General features: G+C 46.5%; 1 protein-coding gene across 3 annotated transcripts in view; it reads left to right on the top strand.

Annotated features, from left to right (window-relative positions):
- Nucleotides 1-19,793, top strand: part of LOC144151548 (guanylate-binding protein 6-like) — a 76,830-nt gene that overhangs the window by 25,933 nt on the left and 31,104 nt on the right. For all 3 annotated transcript variants that reach the window (XR_013318899.1, XM_077682649.1, XM_077682655.1), the window contains exons 11-14: nt 8,362-8,499; nt 13,964-14,022; nt 14,264-14,393; nt 18,502-18,666. Coding sequence is in view for 2 of the 3 variants with exons in the window: in XM_077682649.1 (XP_077538775.1) it covers nt 8,362-8,499; nt 13,964-14,022; nt 14,264-14,393; nt 18,502-18,666 (492 nt within the window). In the remaining variant the exon portion in view is untranslated. The remainder of the gene's footprint in view (nt 1-8,361; nt 8,500-13,963; nt 14,023-14,263; nt 14,394-18,501; nt 18,667-19,793) is intronic.

Here is a 19,793-nt window from a genome sequence, read left to right as displayed (position 1 = left end):
GATATGAAGGGCTGCAAAACAAAATAATCCTGCATGAGTGTGGAAGTTGTATATTACAGTCGAGTCCACTTATAACGATACTGTTTATAACAATATATTGGATATAACGATGAACAACTATGGCACTGTCCACTTTTATATGCTTTCTATGGTAAACTAAACCGCTTATTACAGTGCTCCAGTGCCGCGATATTGGATATAACGATTGAATATGGCTACAGCGCACACAGAAAATGTGAGCTGCCGCCGGCTCTCCGCACCAACCGCGCCAGTGGCATGCGCCGTGAGCCGCAATGCGCTTCGCATTCCTTCCACCCCTCAAAAAACAAGTAGACTGTGCTGCTTACGAGGAAGCCAGGGGAGGAGGAGAGCAGTTTTCCTTCTGAACCCCCCTCTCGGCGCCGCAGCTTTGGCATCGTCCCTGCGCTTGCTCGCGTGTTTGCCTGGTGTGTCACGTGCGCACCGCTTTGAATTTGGCTGGGGGCCTCTTCAACTGCCCCCATTTTTAAACATACGGGTGTGAAGGGGATGTTTCGGAAACGTCCGAGTACCTCACAGAAGAGGCGATTGTTGCGCGGATACGTGCTGCTGTTGCGCAGGCTACTCAAGTACTGGAGAGCTTTAGAATAGGGGGCCCTAGTGTTTTTGCAGGAGGCCCAACACATGATGCAGTCCCTCAGGACTTCGTTTCCACCAAAGACCTTTCACTGCTTTCGCTCAGCTAGGTGAAGCACTTATAGATGCTCTTGGAAAAGATGTGCGCCAGCTTCACGTGCAACAAACAAAGCTGATGACTAGCACGGGGCACCTTGAGTATTCATGGTGACGGTGTTGGCGACACCGCGGACCCCGAGCCCCCAACATAAACTGTAACCTACCGTGGTGATGTGTTTAAAGGTGAAGGGTAGAAGCCTCAAACGGTGGCCGTCGGAGCCCAGGTCAAGCTCCGGCGGATGGGCTCCCTGTCTGTTTACCAGGCAGGGAGCTCCGGGACCTCTCAGGCTATCAGGGTAAGGTTTGAGAAGAAAGTACCCCCGTCCCCTGCTTTTTTCTATGCTGTATGGAAAATTCAAAACCCCCCTCCAAACGTGATCGGTCCCTGAAAAGGGGCCGCACCGAAGTATCTTTCCCTCCACTTTCAAGTATGAGCTTCCCAAAGCCAGACAAATACTCTCGTTTCCTTGTTGTCGAATCTCTTGATTCAGCTCGCCCTCTTGCTTCACAATCAGTATTTTTAATTACAAAATACCTTGATGGAATAATTGGGAAAACCTACAATGCCAAAAAACAACGCACAGGTGAAGTCCTTGTTGAAGTAAAAAACCAACAGCAGGCAACCACACTTCTTGGTCAGACGAAAATGGTCGATCTGGACATCAGGGTCACACCCCACCGCAGCCTGAATAGCTCGCAGGGTGTGATCTCTGAGGCAGATCTTCTTAATGAGACAGATGCCGACATTCTTGAAGGTCTAAAGGATCAGGGTGTCACAGCCGTGCGCCGCATCACGATGCGTAGAGATGATAAGGTAATCCCCACGAAACACATTATCCTGACCTTCAACTGCTCCTCACTTCCTGACCATATCAACGCAGGGTTCATCCGATGCTCCATTCGTCCTTACATTCCAAACCCGCGCCGCTGCTTTAAGTGCCAGCGGTTCGGGCACGGAACCAACTCCTGCCGTGGTCGTCTGACCTGCGCAAAGTGCGCTCAGCATGATCATCCTTCCGATAATTGTCCATCGTCAACCCTCACCTGCGCCAACTGCCAGGGACCCCATGCCGCCTACTCTCGAACGTGCGAGAAGTTTAAGCAGGAGAAGGCGATCATTAATGTGAAGGTAACTGAGAACATCACCTTCCCAGAGGCGCGAAAGAGGTTCGCCTCTTTTCCCCTGGGGAGGTACGCCGACGCAGCTCGCCGGGGGGCGGAGCGGCGTCTGGTTTCGGCGGGGACCCAGTACCGCGAGTCGGACTTGGTCCCGCCCCCGCCCCCCCCAGGGTTGCATCTTGCAGCCCAACCCGCCTCCGCACCGCTCGCTGAGCCAGCAGCGGCTGTGGTGGCATCCACGTCCGGTGGGGATGCTGCTGCACCCACCGTTTCCCCCTCTCCACCGGCCCGAAGCACACGCGAGGGCCCGGACGAGATGGAGACGGAGGCGGTCGCAGCGACCCCCTCCCCCTCCTCACTGCCTGTGCCATCTGGGGTGCTCCCCACGCCTTCGGCACTGGCAGCGCAGGCAAAGAACACCCGAAAGGGTACCATGTCAAGGGGGCCCAGTCCGCTGGGCACCCCCTTGCCTTCAGATGACGACATGGACGTCGAGCCCTTCCGGCTTTCATCGCAGCGGAAGGAAAGGGCTGCGACGTCCAGGTCAGTAGAGAAGGTCAGAAAACCCCTTCCAAGAGTGCAAGCCCCGAAAGACCCTACATAAATAGTCACACTCCAGTAGCTCTGAACACATAATAATGGGAAGAGAAAATATTGTTCAATGGAACTGCAGAGGCCTTCTGAATAATCTTGACGACATTTATGAGATTCTGCATGCCAATCAGCCAAGTATAATGTGTGTCCAGGAAACACATCTGAATTCCAAACACACAAATTTCTTGAATAGTTACCTGGTATACAGGAAAGACAGGGATGGCTGCACACACTCTTCTGGCGGTGTGGCCATAATCGCCCGCAAATCCTTAGCATGCCACCCTGTCGCCTTGAATACTATCCTTGAGGCTGTAGCCATCCGCACAATAATATTTAATAGGTTGATAACGGTATGCTCCATTTACATCCCTCCTGATCTTGCACTTTCGAGCTCTGACTTTGAGGCGCTGGTCGACCAGCTGCCGGAGCCGTACATTCTAACAGGCGACCTTAATGCTCACAATTCTCTTTGGGGCTCTTCTCGTACGGATGCCCGGGGTCGCCTGATAGAGAGGTTTCTTACATCCTCTGGAGCATGCCTTTTCAATAATAAACAGCCTACATATCATAACATAGGACACAATACATACTCAAATCTTGACTTGGCTATTGGTTCGGCAATTCTCTTTCCATGTCTTGAGTGGGGTGTGGGCACGGACCCATATGGCAGTGACCACTTCCCCACATCACTAACATATATAGGTAAAGGCCCAAGCAGTTCATCTTCCCATAATAGGTTCAATGAAGCACGAGCTAACTGGAACACATTTACAGAGACATCGAAACTACACCACACATCCATAGGACACCTACACGTTGAAGAAGCTACCCAACTCCTCACGGCACACATCCTCGACTCCGCCGAAAAGTCCATTCCCCACGTCTCTGGTGCCCCGTGCAACCAGAGGAGGCCGTGGTGGAATGAAGACTGTAGGCGGGCGCGAGAGGCCCAGAACAAGGCGTGGGGTATCCTTCGTCGGTACCCCACGCCGGGTAACCTTATTTTGTTCAAACGGGCCAAGGCGTTTGGAAAACGTGTGCGCCGTGAGGCAAAACGAGAGAGTTGGCACACCTTCTTGACATCCATTAATTCATACACAGACACACACAAAGTCTGGACACGTATACGCAAGCTCAAAGGACAACAGACACACAGCCTGCCCCTGGTTAGCACAACAGGGGACACACTGGAAGACCAGGCTAACACTCTTGCACAACACTTCGAACACGTGTCTAGTTCAGCACACTACACAAACACTTTCATGAAACACAAAACATCTGCAGAAAAAAAGCCCTTACACGACAAAGACAAATCAAAAACTTCTTACAACTCTGAATTCACTCTCTATGAGTTGAGGGCTGCCCTGAGCACGTGCAAACCTTCAGCTCCAGGCGCAGATAAGATTACATACACCATGATACAGCACCTACACCCAGACACTCTTGAAACACTCCTACATCTATACAACAACATATGGCTTTCGGGGCACATTCCACGCTCTTGGAGGGAGGCCATAGTAGTGGCTGTCCTAAAGGAAGGGAAGGACCCTTCCTCTCCTGCCAGTTACCGCCCCATTGCCCTGACAAGCTGCCTGTGTAAGCTCTTCGAGAAGATGATAAACAGGAGACTTGTGTACTTCTTAGAGTACAATGGTCTTCTCGAGAGCTGCCAGGCGGGCTTCAGGGCGGGGCGATCTACCAACGATCAACTCGTTGCATTAGAGGCGTATATAAAAGATGCTTTTCTCCATAAGCAGTACTGTATGACAGTATTCTTTGATCTAGAAAAAGCGTACGATACCGCGTGGCGGTATGGCATCCTAAGCGACCTCAAGTCCTTTGGCATGTCGGGTAACATAATGAACACGCTTGCCAGTTACCTGTCTGAAAGAACGTTTCGCGTGCGAGTTGGAACTGCACTTTCTAGGGTTCATGTGCAGGAAAACGGCGTGCCGCAAGGTGGAGTTTTGAGTTGCACTTTGTTTATTGTAAAAATGAATTCTCTTCGGAAGGCGCTACCACCATCGATTTCCTGCTCCATTTACGTAGACGACGTTCAATTATCCTTTAAGTCTTGTAACCTGTCTGTCTGCGAGCGCCAAGTTCAGCTTGGTGTTAACAAGCTAGCTGGTTGGGCAGACAGCAACGGTTTTAAATTTAATCCAGGGAAGTGCACTTGTGTCTTGTTTTCCAAGAGGCGTGGCATGCGTCCGGATCCAGACATTCGACTCCACGGTGCCTCTATTCCTGTCCAAAAGGAACACAAGTTTTTAGGTATAAACTTTGACGAAAAGCTCACATTCATCCCACACATAAAACAACTAAAACATAAATGCTTAAAAACAATGAATATCCTGAAGGTTGTCTCGCACATCTCTTTTGGTGCTGACAAACAACTTCTTTTGCGTGTTTTTACCAGCTTGATAGGTTCACGATTGGACTATGGCAGCATTGTCTATGGGTCAGCCACTAAAACATCCCTCAGAATGCTGGACCCTGTGCTTCATCTAGGGCTCCGCTTGTCGTGTGGCGCCTTTCGGACTAGTCCAGTCGAAAGCCTGTATGTAGAGTGCAACAAATGGAACCTACAACGTCAGCGAGAATACACAGACCTCCTTTATGCTTTTAAAATTTCATCCATGCCTCACCATCCTTTTAAATCAGTTTTTCATGATACCTCCATGACTGAACTCCTTTTAAATCGACCATCGTTCTCTGCGCCCTTCTCTTACAGAGTTAGAGAGGAAGCGTCAGAGCTTGCTGTCTCCTTTTTAAATACCATCCAAAGTTCTGTTACAGATTTCATAGCACCATGGCATCTCCGCCCTGTCTCATGCGACACATCATTCACACATGTAGATAAAAACCGAGCTCCCACATGTGCAATTATGCAGCACTTCTTGTGTTTGCAGCAGAAGTACCAATGTTCTGAATTTTATACGGACGCCTCTAAAACTTCCACCTCGGTGTCCTGCGCGGCGCATGGGACCGGCCTTAGTGTCACTAGAACTCTTAACAGTAATACAAGTATCTTTACGGCAGAGGCTTATGGTGTACTTCTTGTTGTTAATCATATCCTTCAAAGTCACATCCCACAATCCATTATATATACAGATTCTCTCAGTGTTGTGCGGGCGTTGTCGTCAACAAAGTATTCCAAAAATCACGTTATAAATTTAATAGTCAAGGGTATTATGTCTGTGTATGTCCACAAATTTGAACTAGTCCTTTGCTGGGTCCCTGGCCACTGTGGTATAGCCGGGAACGAAGCAGCGGACCGAATGGCTGCTGCTGCTACACTCTTGAATGCCGTAGACATAACCACATTACCCTACACCGACGTGAAACCACACATCAGACAACAACTTCGCAAAACATGGCAAACACACTGGAGTGAACAGACAGACAACAAGTTACACGTAATAAAACCACACTTGGGACCATACACCACCGACACACGCAATAGATACACTGAAGTCGCCTTGGCCAGATTACGGATAGGGCATACTCATGCAACACACTCGCACCTTCTCACTGGGTCTCCAAGACCTCTGTGCAGTAGGTGCGGAGAGGCCCTATCCGTGATGCACATCCTCATACAATGTAAGGCACTCGACACTACACGCCGCAAACACTTCCCTCAACTACACACACGACATATTCCACCACACCCGTCACACTTCTTAGGAGACGAAGCCCTGTTTCCAATCAAACGCGTTTTCGAGTTTCTCACCGACTTAAAATTTTTACATCTGATTTCTTATCATGCATGTTGGCAACCTGGCCCTTTACACCAGTCATCTTCATTACGTTGTGTTTTACTTTGTTTATTTTTACTAAAGTGTTCTTTTACTTCCATGTCACTTTCATGTAATCACTTTTGTTTGGCGCTCTTTGCCCTTAGTCGGCCTTGCGCCATTAAACTCTAAACATCATCATCATCAAGCTGATGACTATGGCTTCTTTTCTCAAAATAAGTAATAGTACGACCTTGCTTGCATGCGAATAAAATGTTTTGAGCTCTGTTTCATCGTTTTATTTTGCAACCCGTTTATAGTAATTATCAATTTTAACGATGGGATTTCCTTGGCACTTGGATATTGTTAAGCAGACTAGACTGTGCTGCTTTGCTGCTTCCTCATGTTTCGACGTGCGATGAAAAAGCTGCCGCACTCAGTGTTACAATTGCCAGCCCACTTACAGCTGACGCGGTCTGCATTGTATACCTATTGGGCATTATCAGCTGTTGCCTGTTCGGTACGTGCTAACTTGCGGCCATGGAAACGCACATTTTGAAACTGCCATATGGCAAATACAGTGGACGGAAAAAATTGCATATGAATGGCTATTACGTTAGGCGCGCTCGCGAGCAAATCGTGAAATAATACTTAGCGCGTACAGTGAAGTTTATAAACTCTCAAATCAGGTGATCAAGCTTTGTTAACGCATACAAATATTTCTCGAGCTGGCCCATAAGGCTGCAGATGGGGCCCTTTTTTTGTATTTTTATATTATGCATTACGTAACTGGTTTGGTAGCATGTGCGGCATGACAATTTTTCTAGATGTCCTTAGTTCTTACTTTTAATTGTGCATTTGCGCATTAATTTTTGTAAGATTTGCTGCAGCAAGTTTTGTTTATTCATGAACGAGTGAACCATGCTTGGTGGTACCACACCGCAGACTTTACATGCTTCCATACATTGGAGCCTTCTGCGAACATTCTGTTCCATTTCGTGATGACCAATATGAGCTCCGACTGCGTTCACAATATTAAATTGACTTTTTTTCGTGCCTAACCCATTTTGCTAATGGCACACTTCGAGCAAACAATGGGAGTCTAGGGCGAAACTGGAACTGGAAAAGGCTAGTATAGTGGCGAGTGCGGTGCTGGCACCATCTGTCTAAGGCGGGCCTAACTGTTCGCTGTAAATGGTCTATGCAAGAAGGTTTGTTTTGTGTTCAGCTGGTGACGCTCCAATAGCGCTCAATTTTTAAACTGAGAGCCACGGCACATTCGCGCATGTCTCCGGCTACTGTTGAGATTTCTCCTTGTTAGAATGCGTTTTTAGCGTTTATGCATGTACTGTGGCGTGATACCGAGTTACTGCAGTCGTCTGCGGCATCAGCAACCATGCCGAGATAAGAACCTATTCCCGCTGCATTTTTTATGCAAGGTGACAAGAAAGTAAATTCTTAAAAAGAAAGGGGGGGGGGGGGTAATTACGCGAGTGAGTGTATTACGCGAGTAAATATGGTATGTAGCTCTAGCTGTACTAGGTCGTGAGATAATAGACAGGAAAATATGCAAGATGGACAAAAATGCTGTTTTCATAAAACAAAAAATTTACGAATGTGTGCAGAAGAGGTCATTTAGAGGACTTTGGAGTGCGACAGGTCAGTAAATGTTTATCGTAAAGCTGTAAAATTATGCAGGCCTTTAATTTAGAACATGTTGACTATAAATAAATAGTATAAAAAATTGAATTTCGGCAAATTTTCGTTTCCCAAGACCAGTGTCCCCCCTTAAAGCTTGTTACAGTTTAATTTTAGCCAAGCCCAGGCATGTTTTGTTGTGATCTTGAAGGTGTTGTTTCTGTTGTATCTCATGCTGACTAAAAATTATAAAAAAGTTCAAATTTCACTTTGATTTCTTCAGATATTAAACATTTTATCATTGCCTCCATTAGGGCACTGGTGATGAGGAAAAGCGTTGCCCAAGGTTGAGAGGCTTGGCACGACTGTGGTAGCAATTTTATGTACAAATATTGGGGGAGGGAGGGGGGGCATCAAAGGATTGGGAAAACCTGTCTTCCTGTAGTGGGCAACCAGTACCAGGTTATGGTACTTATGATATGTCGAGCCAGAACACTATTTCATCTTTTCTGGTTCAGCATCTAGCAGCTAACCGGAATTTATGCTTTCTTTTGTGCAGGTTCCGAGCCGCTGGAGTGCGTTTGTTGATCGTCTCATGAACTCTGCTGCGGAGGACTGTACTGAGATATACATGACGAATATGAATGCTCTTCTTGAGAAACACAATGACACACCTATTCGGGATGACAAGCTTGTGGTATGGCTAAATTTGGGACATATGAAGTGTTTGAGCAAAAGACAGAATGTCTAAGCTTCCTAAGCCTTATAGCATTTGCTAAAAGGGCCTCTTGTGCGCCCCGGTGCTTTAGGGCATTAGTTGTGTGGGAGCTAGCGTATTTGGGGACATGCTTGTATGTCAGCCTTCCTTCTCCTTCATAATTTTGTACTCTGCAGGCAAGTTTTATTAGACAGGTACCATATATAAAAATGAAAGAATTTATGGCTTATTTTTTCCATTCTTCATGCACCATGGCCACACTGTATTAATGACACTTGCCATTCGTATTGAGAGGCATTGAGTGCTTGTTAAGGGAACTACTGTTGCTTTTGTTTACATCAGACTAAGTTGTAACTAAATAGGGCTTAAGGTGAACCTAAGCATCCACAGTGGCCAGGCCAAAGTGCTGCTATACACGAGGTAGCAATCATGTTACCAGCTGTTGAAACTGCAGTTCTCGTGTAGGCAGAATACATGTGTGTGTGAAATTTCAGGGGATGTTTAGGAACTCTAGGCAATCTTAATCTGTAGCACTCTTCGGCAGTCCTTCTCATAGCCTACGTGTAGTTTCGGAGTGTCAAACACCCAATTCAAAGTTTTTGCAATTTTTTAGGTCCTCTTATAGTTTCAGTTTTATTGTGTAAAAATTATCATATACGGTGAATGTAACAGAAATATTGCATGTCAAAAATTAAGAAGTGATCAAGCTCAGAAAATGTCATGACCTAAAAAGAAAACATTGTCATCAGCTATTTGACGTCATTTGATGTCCTTGATTTTCCTGTACTGTCGTGTCTCCACGTTTCGCAGCTGAATGGCAGGGCTCTCAAATTTGCACGCAAATTTTTGCTCTTTGTTTTTTGCATTCTTATCAGCGTTAAGCTGTTAGCTTAATTAGCACAGTGTTTAACTCCAAGTAAAACCCACTTATATCATGCGCCAACTTAATGTACTGATATTTTGCAACCGTTTAGCAATGGAAGGAAAGATGTTGCGTACTGCTTCAGGAGTAGGATCAAGATTTAGACAGGAGAATAAAGTGGAGGACATTCTTATTGAAACTTAAAAAATCAAAGCCCCTTTCTTAAAGAGAAAGATGGTTAAAACGCGAAGCTATCTCCCATGCAATCGTAGTGAAAGCCTAAAATTTAAACTGCTTCGACAGTGTCGGAATGACGCAGTCGGATAGACATCGGCTTCATAACGTGAGGGACCCAGGTTGGATTCCGACCGCGGGAAACTTTTTTTTGGGGGTGGGGCTTGATGTGCTTTCGCTCATTATCATCATTATTGTTTTGTGAAACCCATTGTGTAAAGTTGGTTTTTCTGCAGTGTGATTTAACACTGGCGACCCACGCCATCAGTAAGCCGTAGAAAGCTTCGCTTAAAGGAGTACTGACACCAAATTTTGATACCTAAAAAATGATATACCGTATTTACTCGCATAATCCTCGCACTTTTTTTTCGGAAAAGGCAATGCAAAGTTAGGGGTGCGAGAATTATGCGAGGAAAAAAAAATCTGGTGCACAGTGTTGCCAATTCGCCTTATGCCGATTCCGCTAAATGTAGCGGCCGTTTTTTGTATATGTAAGCTCAGTGTTGCCAACAGCAGCTATTTCTTTTTATTTTATTATTTACAACGTAAACAGTCTCCCGTCGATCAGCGATCACGAAATGGCCGCCTTTGCTTTCTGGCGCGCGCTCTATCTCGTCGTCTTATGTGCGCGCCCTACTCCAGTAACGCACGCTGAATTCGGTGACGCCGAAGTGCCTGCCTGCGGCACGGTTGCCGTGTTCGATCGCGTACTCTTTCGCTTTCAATTTGAAAGCGGCAGTGTAGCTGGCGTTCCTCCCTATGGCGAAGCGGCACCAAGGACAAAACAAAGAGATCAAAAAGTTCTCAAAATGGCAGCGAGCTATCCACCACTGACGCGAGTGACTCACTGACTGCTGCCGCTCAACGACGGGACCACGACGGCGACACGACGCCACGACAGCGGGCTGCGCGAACACCGTCTATAGGTTGCGCGCACGCGAAACCAGCTCAAGGACAGTGTGAACACCGTGTTAGGGCGACTGTTAGGGAGTAGCCATGCAGGTTGTTAGGGCGCCTGGATGGCCTTGGATACACAGTGCTCTCCGCCGAACGGAGAGGCGGCGGGGGAGGGCGCGCGTTGGAGAGCACGTGCACCATGCGGGTTTCGCGAGCAGGCAACTTTCGCCGCTGCAAAGTTGGGGGTGCGAGGATTATGCGAGGAACCAAAATATCCAAGTTTTGGTGGCTCACATTAGGGGTGCGAGGATTACGCGAGTGCGAGGATTATGCGAGTAAATACGGTAATTGGCTTCAGTAGTTTATACAGATGCCTCACAGAAATTTTTGCAGCGATCCGAGGCCGGAATCACATCTAAAATCGATTTTGATTGTCCAGGCTGCGAGCTTCCACAAATCGGCAGCACTAGCGCAATCGCTTTCGGCGTGACGAAACATTGGCCTACGTGTCTGGCCGGTTCAGGGTGACGTCATATAGTCGTTTTCAGAACCGGAAACGATATCCTGCGCTGCTGTTGTCGGTGGTATTCGTTTGGGCAAGAGACGTGGGCGTAGCTGTGTGAGCAATGCTTGTAAGCGTTGCGTGTTCGACGTCTTTGCTCTTCAGTTCGTTGCCGGCGCATGGTGTTCGACACTGGTGCCGAAAACGGCGTGGTGCGCGATGTCGACGGGCACCGCGGCGACGCGGCGGTGCGCGTCGCCGAGCTCGCCCAAGTTGTGCTATGGCAAGCTCGCGGTATGCGAAGTACTGCTCGTGGAAGCCTGCCCGAGCAAATCGACGACGACGCCAGGATGTATTATTTTCCACGCGACGACATGCAGCGCTAAATGTGGACTTCGTGGAGTTCGTGCACGCCGGCGGCCGCAAGAACTGTCGCCCAAGCCAGCGGGCTCGGGGTTGCGCGGGTCACCTTGGGTGTTGGGAACTTAGTATCGTGGCGACTATTTGATCGCTGGTATCTGTACAACTGCGAATGACCATCCCTTACACAACTTTTCACCACACTATTATCCCCTTTTTCGCATATGAAGCTTTATTTTGGCAATAATTTCCGTTTCTGCGATCGGTGACCAAGACATCTGCCGCGGCCTGTTTTGATTCTAGCGCGCAGGTGGCGCCATCTTTCGGCGGCTCGCCGCACCGTGGTGCCGACAGTGCTGGGTCGGAGCGCTGAACCTCCGCTTCCGGTCAGCGTAGGCTTCCCATCGCGGCAAATATCTGAACGCCACTTTTAAATTCAGCTCTGATAACAACTCCTAGCACAATTTTCAACACACTAACATCTAGTTTCTCGCATGTAGAGCTTCTTTTTCGTGATCAGATTGATTAGAAGAGTGGCGACAAGCTGTTGCTATCACGGTCTGCGCCGGTTCGAGCCGCAGTGATATTAAAAAACGGACGGCGGCAAAGACATCACTGGCCTAATCGCCTGGCCAAATAAAGTTGTTCTGTCTGTCGGGTGGCAGTGACTCATCTGAGTCTGAAGATTCAGACGACATGTCGACTGCGCGGGCGAGTCGCGGACCATGTACAATCGTAGCAGACGATGCGGCGAACGCATGGAGGAAAGAAAAACGTCCCTGACGTCACGGGTGAGACCGTGACGTAAGGCTGCCCGCTTGCAGGCTGGCCTTCAAACGGCCATTTTCCCGCGCGGCGACCAAATTTGAAATTGGTTGCAATAAACGTGCTATAATTAATTCTGTGTTGGCGGCTGACGGCTTTCGGTTCGATTTTCGTAATTACTGGGCCAATGGGTATTCTTTACAGCATAAAAACTGAAAGCGAGAAATTTCGTGTCAGTACTCCTTTAAAAAAAAAAATGGAGTAGGGCAGGGGCATGCAATATGAAGGGCATACAACAGTTGCGGCTAATGAGTCATTATCCGCAATGATAAATGTGTCGTCGGTCTGTTGCATGTCCTTATTGAGGGATGGGAAGGGAAATGGAGGAATGCAGAGCATAAGATGAAATGATGAGATAAAATTTGGGGACAAGGGATGGATTTTCTGATGTGGGATAAAGGCGGTTGTAAACCATTCAGAGTGGTGTTTGTCTAGCAGCAGATACCGGCAGCTGATGACGGAAACAGTTTGGTCGTCCTGGTTGATACTTTCATCTTCTTATCACGCACTCCAGAAAATGTTGATACTACTTGAATCTGGAAATACCAAAGCCAGAAGTTCGGGACGCTGCTTTGCAAAAGTCTATTACCTTAGCCCATGGTTTCTCAAAGTGGGTTCCGCGGAACCTAGGGGTTCCGCAGGCCCCTCCTCAGGGTTCCGCGAGCCACTGATAAATTTTCCCTGGTTCCGCAGTCGCAAAGTATTATATGGTGAACTTGAGGTGCGATCGATCTAAGGAACCCCCATTACTCACGCCCGAGTGTCAGTAAGCACATCTCGGCGCATAACAGAAACGCGCGAGCTGCGCAATAAATCTCGCCAGCAGCTTGTAGCCAGCCAGACTCCGAAAACGGGCCACGTGGTTAAACTATTGCACTTGAATCTCGGTCTTATATTACCCCCATACGCATTTCCCCTGTTTGGAGATAGGTGCCGCTAGCGTACGCATTCGCGTAAAGTCGAGGGGGGAAAAAACGATACCCTTGCTTGCTTTTGAATTTATTGCACGTTAATGTAGCATGGACAGAATGAAAACTGGCGGGAGGGGAGGCGGGGGGGGGGGTTCCTTGGCACTTAACGGAACTTAGCAGGGTTCCCTGGGACCAACATGCTTGAGAACCCCTGCCTTAGCCTAAAGAACAGTTCTTGCCTAGATATAGTTCTTTGTGATGTGTTTAAAACTTTTTTCCTCTGCTTGCTGTCAAAGCATGCCTTCTTTAATCAACTGAAAGCCGTTTGAGTATTATAGGTTATTACTTGCAGCTTTAACTGCCCTTATATTATGTTATATTTTTTGTTGACGTTAGAGCATTGGCTCAATGTATGAAAATTTCACCATCATCGGAAAGCCGTGCCCCTAGGCAGAAACGCCGTGGCAGAAAGATGGCACACAAATTCTTCCTTTTGGCTGCAGTGTGTTCCATGACGCGTGACTTATTAATAAAAATGAATGCAAAGAATAAAAGGAGCATGCGCTGCTATGCAACACCTGGGCATGTGCAGAGCCACACACAGGGTCGCAGCAGTGGCAGCTGTTCCACATCGCCAGTTCACTGCTGATGAAGTAAGAGACCATTGCGACTCAGTGAAGCATGCGAAACTATCTGCTGCAGCAGAAACAACATTCTCCCACTACGCCGTAACACTAAACTCAGTGACAAGTAATGCTCTTCACATTTGCACATTGTAAGAACTTTTCCTGTTTGTTTTCCTTTTCTGCAGTACGTGATTGTTCTAATGTTTTTGCTCCCTCCTGCTTTTAGGCCCAACATGCAGAAGCAAAAAAGATGTCATTCACGCTTCTAGAGCAGTTACTGCATGGGTAAAGCTCTTTTTCTGTTTTCTTCGTTTCTATGCAAAGTTTGGTTTTCGCCTCTTTTTTTTTTTTTTTTTTTTTTTTGTAGGGTACAATTTTTTGCCGACGAGTGTTAGGGCAAAGCATTGCTACTCTTCTTTACAACCGGTGCTTACCAGAAACTTAGTGCGTTGTCAAATTTGATTATGTGCTTGGGCGTCTTTTCTGTTTGTGGTGTGACAAAGATTTCGCACCAACTTCCCTCCAGCCTGCCAGATGCCTTAACCACTGCTAGCAGCCAGTTAAAAAAGAACGTGGACAATGCATTTGCTATACAACGGGACATGAATTTCAAGAAGATCAAGCTTTTCTGCATGGGTCTGCAGGAGAAGTTTCTGGTAAGGAACTGGCTTTACCATGATGTTTTTTAGGGTTTTGTCTTCTTCAGGGTTAGCACAAGCACAAATGCCAAGGTGATGAAGTGGCAAGGGCATTGTGCTGTTGAGCTCGAGATCACCAGCTGGATTCCCGGCTGTGGCAGTTTTTCTTTTTATACGCCTCGAGCTTTGCGATCGCTGCGCCGCCTGCCGCCGCTTCTCCACGGAGTTGACGGGATTAGCGCTGCGCGGCCCATAGGGGCTCATGCAGTGTTTTGGTTCTCTTTCGCTTCTTTTTGCCCTTCCAAGTGCTAAAAAACTTGTTATGGTGACGTCTATAAGTAAACAGTACGCTTAGGTCACTTCAAAAGCCGCTGCGTCTTGGTAGGGTGCTCAAACACCAACAATAGCTATCCGGGAACGCGGCTCTGTGTCCTTCTCGGCCGCTGTTACGGGCATCGGCGACGGCATCAGCATACCACCGCTGTCACCTCTGAATGCGTCCGGCACAAGTGAATTTTATTGTCGCCTCGTTTAAACCTGATACTGGCACAATGAGAGGTATGTTTTGTTTTGTAGCGCGGACAACGAATGCAGCCTCATTACAAATATATGCGTCGTAGAAAAATATATATATCGGGGATGCGATTACCCAATACCTGGTAACTTGTGCCTTTTATAAGAATATAAGCCACACGAAAATGCTAAGTATATTCCAAGGCTCTGCGTCGTGAAAGATGTGCACTCATGCCTTATAGCAGGAACCAAGAAAAGTGAATTAAACCACTGAAAAATTAATGGTCTGCAAGTCTGGAAGAAACAAAATAGCTCGTACAGAAAAAAACAACTCAGTGCAGCTTCTGAAATGCTAAAGACGTTCGTATAAACTTAACCCGGGTAGGACTTACGAGACCAACTAGTGTGCGAAATGCACTGCTATTTCGCGAGACATGGGGAGGGGGAGGGGGACGCTTACGGATTGTTGTGTAGGATTGCGGAGCGAAATCAAGGAAAGAACGTTTTAGTAAGCACACACACAAGCTACTCGTTCACGTCACTCTAGTTTTTAGACTTCAACTAACAGCTGATCCCTCGGCGAACGCATTTTTTCAGGCATACAAGTTCAAAACTGATAAAAGGTGTCGTTAGAAGAGTGGGATATCTGATAAGGCCTTCTGATTTCCGTTTGTGCTAGATTCTGCAGGCTCCCTGCGTCGTGTATACTATGCTTCGAAGAAACGTTTAGTCGCGAACGGGCATTACTGTAGAAGCCCTTCTCCGGCCTGCTCGCGGAGGATATATGTAACATATATGAAGGCTTGCGGGCGCTGAGCTCACGACAAGACGCCCCAGCATTATTTTTTTTTTTTTGTCATGCGCTGATCCCGGGTATAATTTTGGATTATCCATCGTACTTAATTCGTAGAATGTTCGGGAAATTTATGTCCAGGGTAGTGATCAATATCTGAGGTATGATATTGGCAAGCATAATTGGCGTGCTGTCAGGTATGAGCGCTCCACTAGGTTATATAAGCGCATAAAACTGATTTACATCGTAATGTATAGCCATGGCATGACCATCTGGGGAAATTATGCTTACGGAGACACTGTTAGTAAATTTCAGGGCAGTGGAAGCACAATCATCCCTGTTTCGCGACGCCGACCTGTGACGCACACCTGGCGCTTGTACAGACCGAATGTACCAGACTAAGATCGCGTCACGCACATTTACACTCTCGTAAACACACCACATTTCCGAACAGAGTGACTGCTCCACATAAATATCTATTTCCAGCGCCTACAAACGGTAAATCTCCGTCGTGAACGGGCCCCGAAAGCAACGGTGACAGTGGGGAGCGGGCCGGCGACTCCCGCGGCTGCTTCCGAAACGGGCCGCTAGGGGGATTTCAGTGGCGCCCCTACAGGCCACGCTCGAGGCGTATAGAGGTGAAGAAACAAAAAAGCCCGTATGAGTGAGCTTTGGTACACATTACAGACTCCAGGCAGTGCTATAAATTATTCTGTAGTGATCTATTATAGTGTGCATCATAGTCCACACGTAGTTTCTTTGTCCCCGCAAAAACTGATTTGAACAAAAAAACATAATTTTTGAACAAATAACAACTGCATTATGGCACACTGATGAGAATTTTCGCACCCCTTTTTTGTGGGCGCGCTGTATAGTTATGCTCATGTAATCTTTGTTTTGTTAAGCGGCAGAGCTCTGAAGGCTTTATCTTTGAGCCGAGAGGCAGACAAAACATTGGGCGGCTCATCACAAACAACTGCAATGATGTCGCATGAGTTCGCAGTGGGATGTGAACCCATCCTGGCTGTTCCAATTATTTTAGTGTTGATGGGCATTCATAATTTTTATCTACTTATTTTTGTTGAAGTGAAGGTCTCCTGTGAAAGGGGACCTCGCGAAATGTAAAAAATACCATGTGACAGCATTCCCACCTGCTCCATAAAGCAACGCCCTCGAGCAGACCCCTTTTTCGCCAAGGGATCAGTCAGCCATGAGAGACGGATAGGAAGTGTGACATATAATTGACAGGAAGGAATTGCTGCTAAACCTTGAAACTTGCTATTTCCACTCCTTCCATGCCACTATCAAGGCGATGCGCTGCCTCTTCGTGCGTTCAAGAGGCAAACCAGTTGCTTTCAGTCAGCTTATTTGAGGGTGCTGCTTTACGATGCGGTTGGGAATGCTATCACGGGATATTTCAAGGGGGTTCTTCATCAGTCAGAAAAAATGACTACGCAATTAGTATTCTGCTGAAAACACCACAGTTACATGTCCCTCGTGGATGCCTACAAATGCTTCATTGATACTTTAATAATTGGGGCAGTACTTTTTGAGTCAGATAATTAATTACAAGTACCTTATTAAATGAAATTAACGAAAAAATTACTGGCGGCTACTCCACTGTACTGGGAACATTATGCACTAGGTTTTCTTCGAGTAACGCCATTTCTCTTTTTTAAAATCTTGGTGCATGATAGTTTGGAGACCCTGTATATATATGCGCACTGGTGGTAGGTAGGTACAATAGGCTCTCGCATCCACCCGTTTGCACATGGCGTCTGCGCTTGTATCACAAGGCAAAACATTTCAACAAAATTGAAACTGAAACATAGCCTTCCGCCTGTGTTAAGGCATCCAGTTATATGTTTGCTAGGTGAGGTTTGTGTCTTTTAAAAAGCACATGCCCAGCAAAAGTTCCTGCATACATTTATTGTACAGTTAGATGTCCCTGCCTCAGTGTTCTAGAAAAATGCCTAGACATGGTCCACTAATCCTCTTTCTCCACCCGCGATTCGTGATGTCACAAATTGTAGTGCATGGAAGTGTATGGGGTGGTTATACCTGTTTTCATGCTTTCGGCATTTTTTGGGCTAATAAACAACTTCTGCTGCTAAAAGTGGTGTAGCATTTGTATTCACGACACCCTAATCTACCAATATAGGCCAACTTGCTTTTCGGCACAGGATGTATTTTCCGTCTAAATGCTGTCGAAGTTGAATGAATGAATGAACGAAATCTTTAATGAGAACAACAGGTGCTGATGTTAGGGCACCTGCCCGATGGCGGGGATCCCTAGTTTGGGATCCCCTGGGTGTGGCTGGCTGCGTGGGCCCCTTGCGCCTGGTCAAGCTCGAACGTAGGGTAGCGATTTTTTTAAAATGCTGCTGTGTTTTCAGTCAGCCAGTGTTGAAGTGCAAACATTTTCAAATTAGCTTGCAATCTTTTCTCGTGATATTAGCTTTCTCCTTAGCTGCACTACTAATTGTCTGTCGATTTATCGAACTAAAAGGCAGTTCAGCTATCATGTGACAAGGGTGTGAGTTTTCTTTTATCGATTCAGTGCTTCTGTAACATTCATAACATTTATCTTTGTCCCTACTTTTTACGATAATTTCAGGTAAGGTGTGAGGCTCCTTTGTAAGAGTACCAATAAAATATTTAATTGTAATCTCTATCTGCTGTGATTTATTGTTGAAATGTTTGCAAGTCCCTTTAGAGAAATTCCTTGCTGCTTGCTGCTTTATGTTGACCATCTGTGTGTGTATAGCTGTGCCTTTTTTTTTTAAACGGTCCGCTAAGATTGCTTCTTTTTGTGCACAGCTTAATGCTGAGGAATACATGAGGCGCATCCCTCTGCCAACTGCCAGTGCTGATCTCAAGGCAACTCTGAGCAACTACTCAGACGAGGTGCTGAAGAAATTTGTTGAGGAGCTGTCTTTACTTATACCTAAGCAAGACACTGGAAACTACCGCAACTCGCTCATGGTATGTAATATGTCCATCTTCTTAACCACACAGACGCCATTTTTTTCTGTTTCGTTGAAAATCTTTTCAGAACTTTGTCATAAATGGCATGCAGTAAAGTTTCAACAACCCCAATGCAATAGTTTTTTGGTTAGGATCACCTAAACTAATTGTTTCACATTCTGAATGAACACTCTTAATGGAGTAACAATTCATCACTTCATGGGGTTTAATCAATGTACGTCAATTGTAGGCTCTTTCCAGGCTATCAATCAGGAAAGTGTTCTTTAGGGCACAGCCAAAAATATAGGCTTCCAACTTTAGGCATTTCTCCCTGCATCACGAAGTCCTCGTCAGAACGTCTTGTGAACACACTGGCGTCCTGTTTAAATGCCGCTCCAGCAACTGCTTACAGGAAGTTTGTGGTTGTTTCTGGCTCCTACTTGAGAGGCACACACATGCACTGAGAACTCACTGGGTTGCATTGCAGAGCATTTAATCATGGATGCTTTGTGCAAGAAGCAAACGCCCAGTAGAAGTTGCCATAACGCAACATTTTATCACTGCAAGGTGGCGTGAAAATAACTATGTACGTGGAGTAGGCTTTCTGGGTTTGTTATACAGGAATTCGAAGCCTCCACATATTTGTCTCAGTGAGTGAATTCTTTATTGCTTGTTGTGCACCGGGCCGCTTGAATTTACCAGGAAAGGCCTCCTGAGGAAAAGCTGTGCTCCACTGTTTAATTGCTCCCCTATCATTTTACCGTCGTCATCTTGTGCACTGCACAGAATGTCGCACTTCAGATACTAGTTCTGGCATAGGGCCAGCCTACTGGCACAGTAAGGTCTTGTGAACCTATTCTTTTTTGGGCGAAGGAAGGACCAAAAAATGGTGGCTTGATTTTGAAATGTTTTCACAAATCCCTTTGGATATGGAAAATTGGTTGTCCACTGTATTCCGTAACTGCCTTGGCATGGTTCTTGACTTTCATTATGTAGTTCTTGGCACTGAAATATAGTGCACATGTTTAAAACTGCACTGATGTGGAGACGACAACAAGGTATGTTTAGTGAATGCTTGTGGGCATTTTAATGCAAGCTTTGACCCCACTGACCATACTTCCAATTTCTCAGTTAGTTGGGTGCCC

The sequence above is a fragment of the Haemaphysalis longicornis genome, unplaced genomic scaffold (assembly GCF_048455015.1).
Source record: "Haemaphysalis longicornis isolate Haplotype H1 unplaced genomic scaffold, Haemaphysalis longicornis Haplotype H1 scaffold_1, whole genome shotgun sequence".
In the NCBI taxonomy this organism is placed as follows: domain Eukaryota; kingdom Metazoa; phylum Arthropoda; class Arachnida; order Ixodida; family Ixodidae; genus Haemaphysalis; species Haemaphysalis longicornis.
Note: the sequence above shows the minus strand (reverse complement) of the source record. Positions and strands in the feature narration are given on the sequence as shown.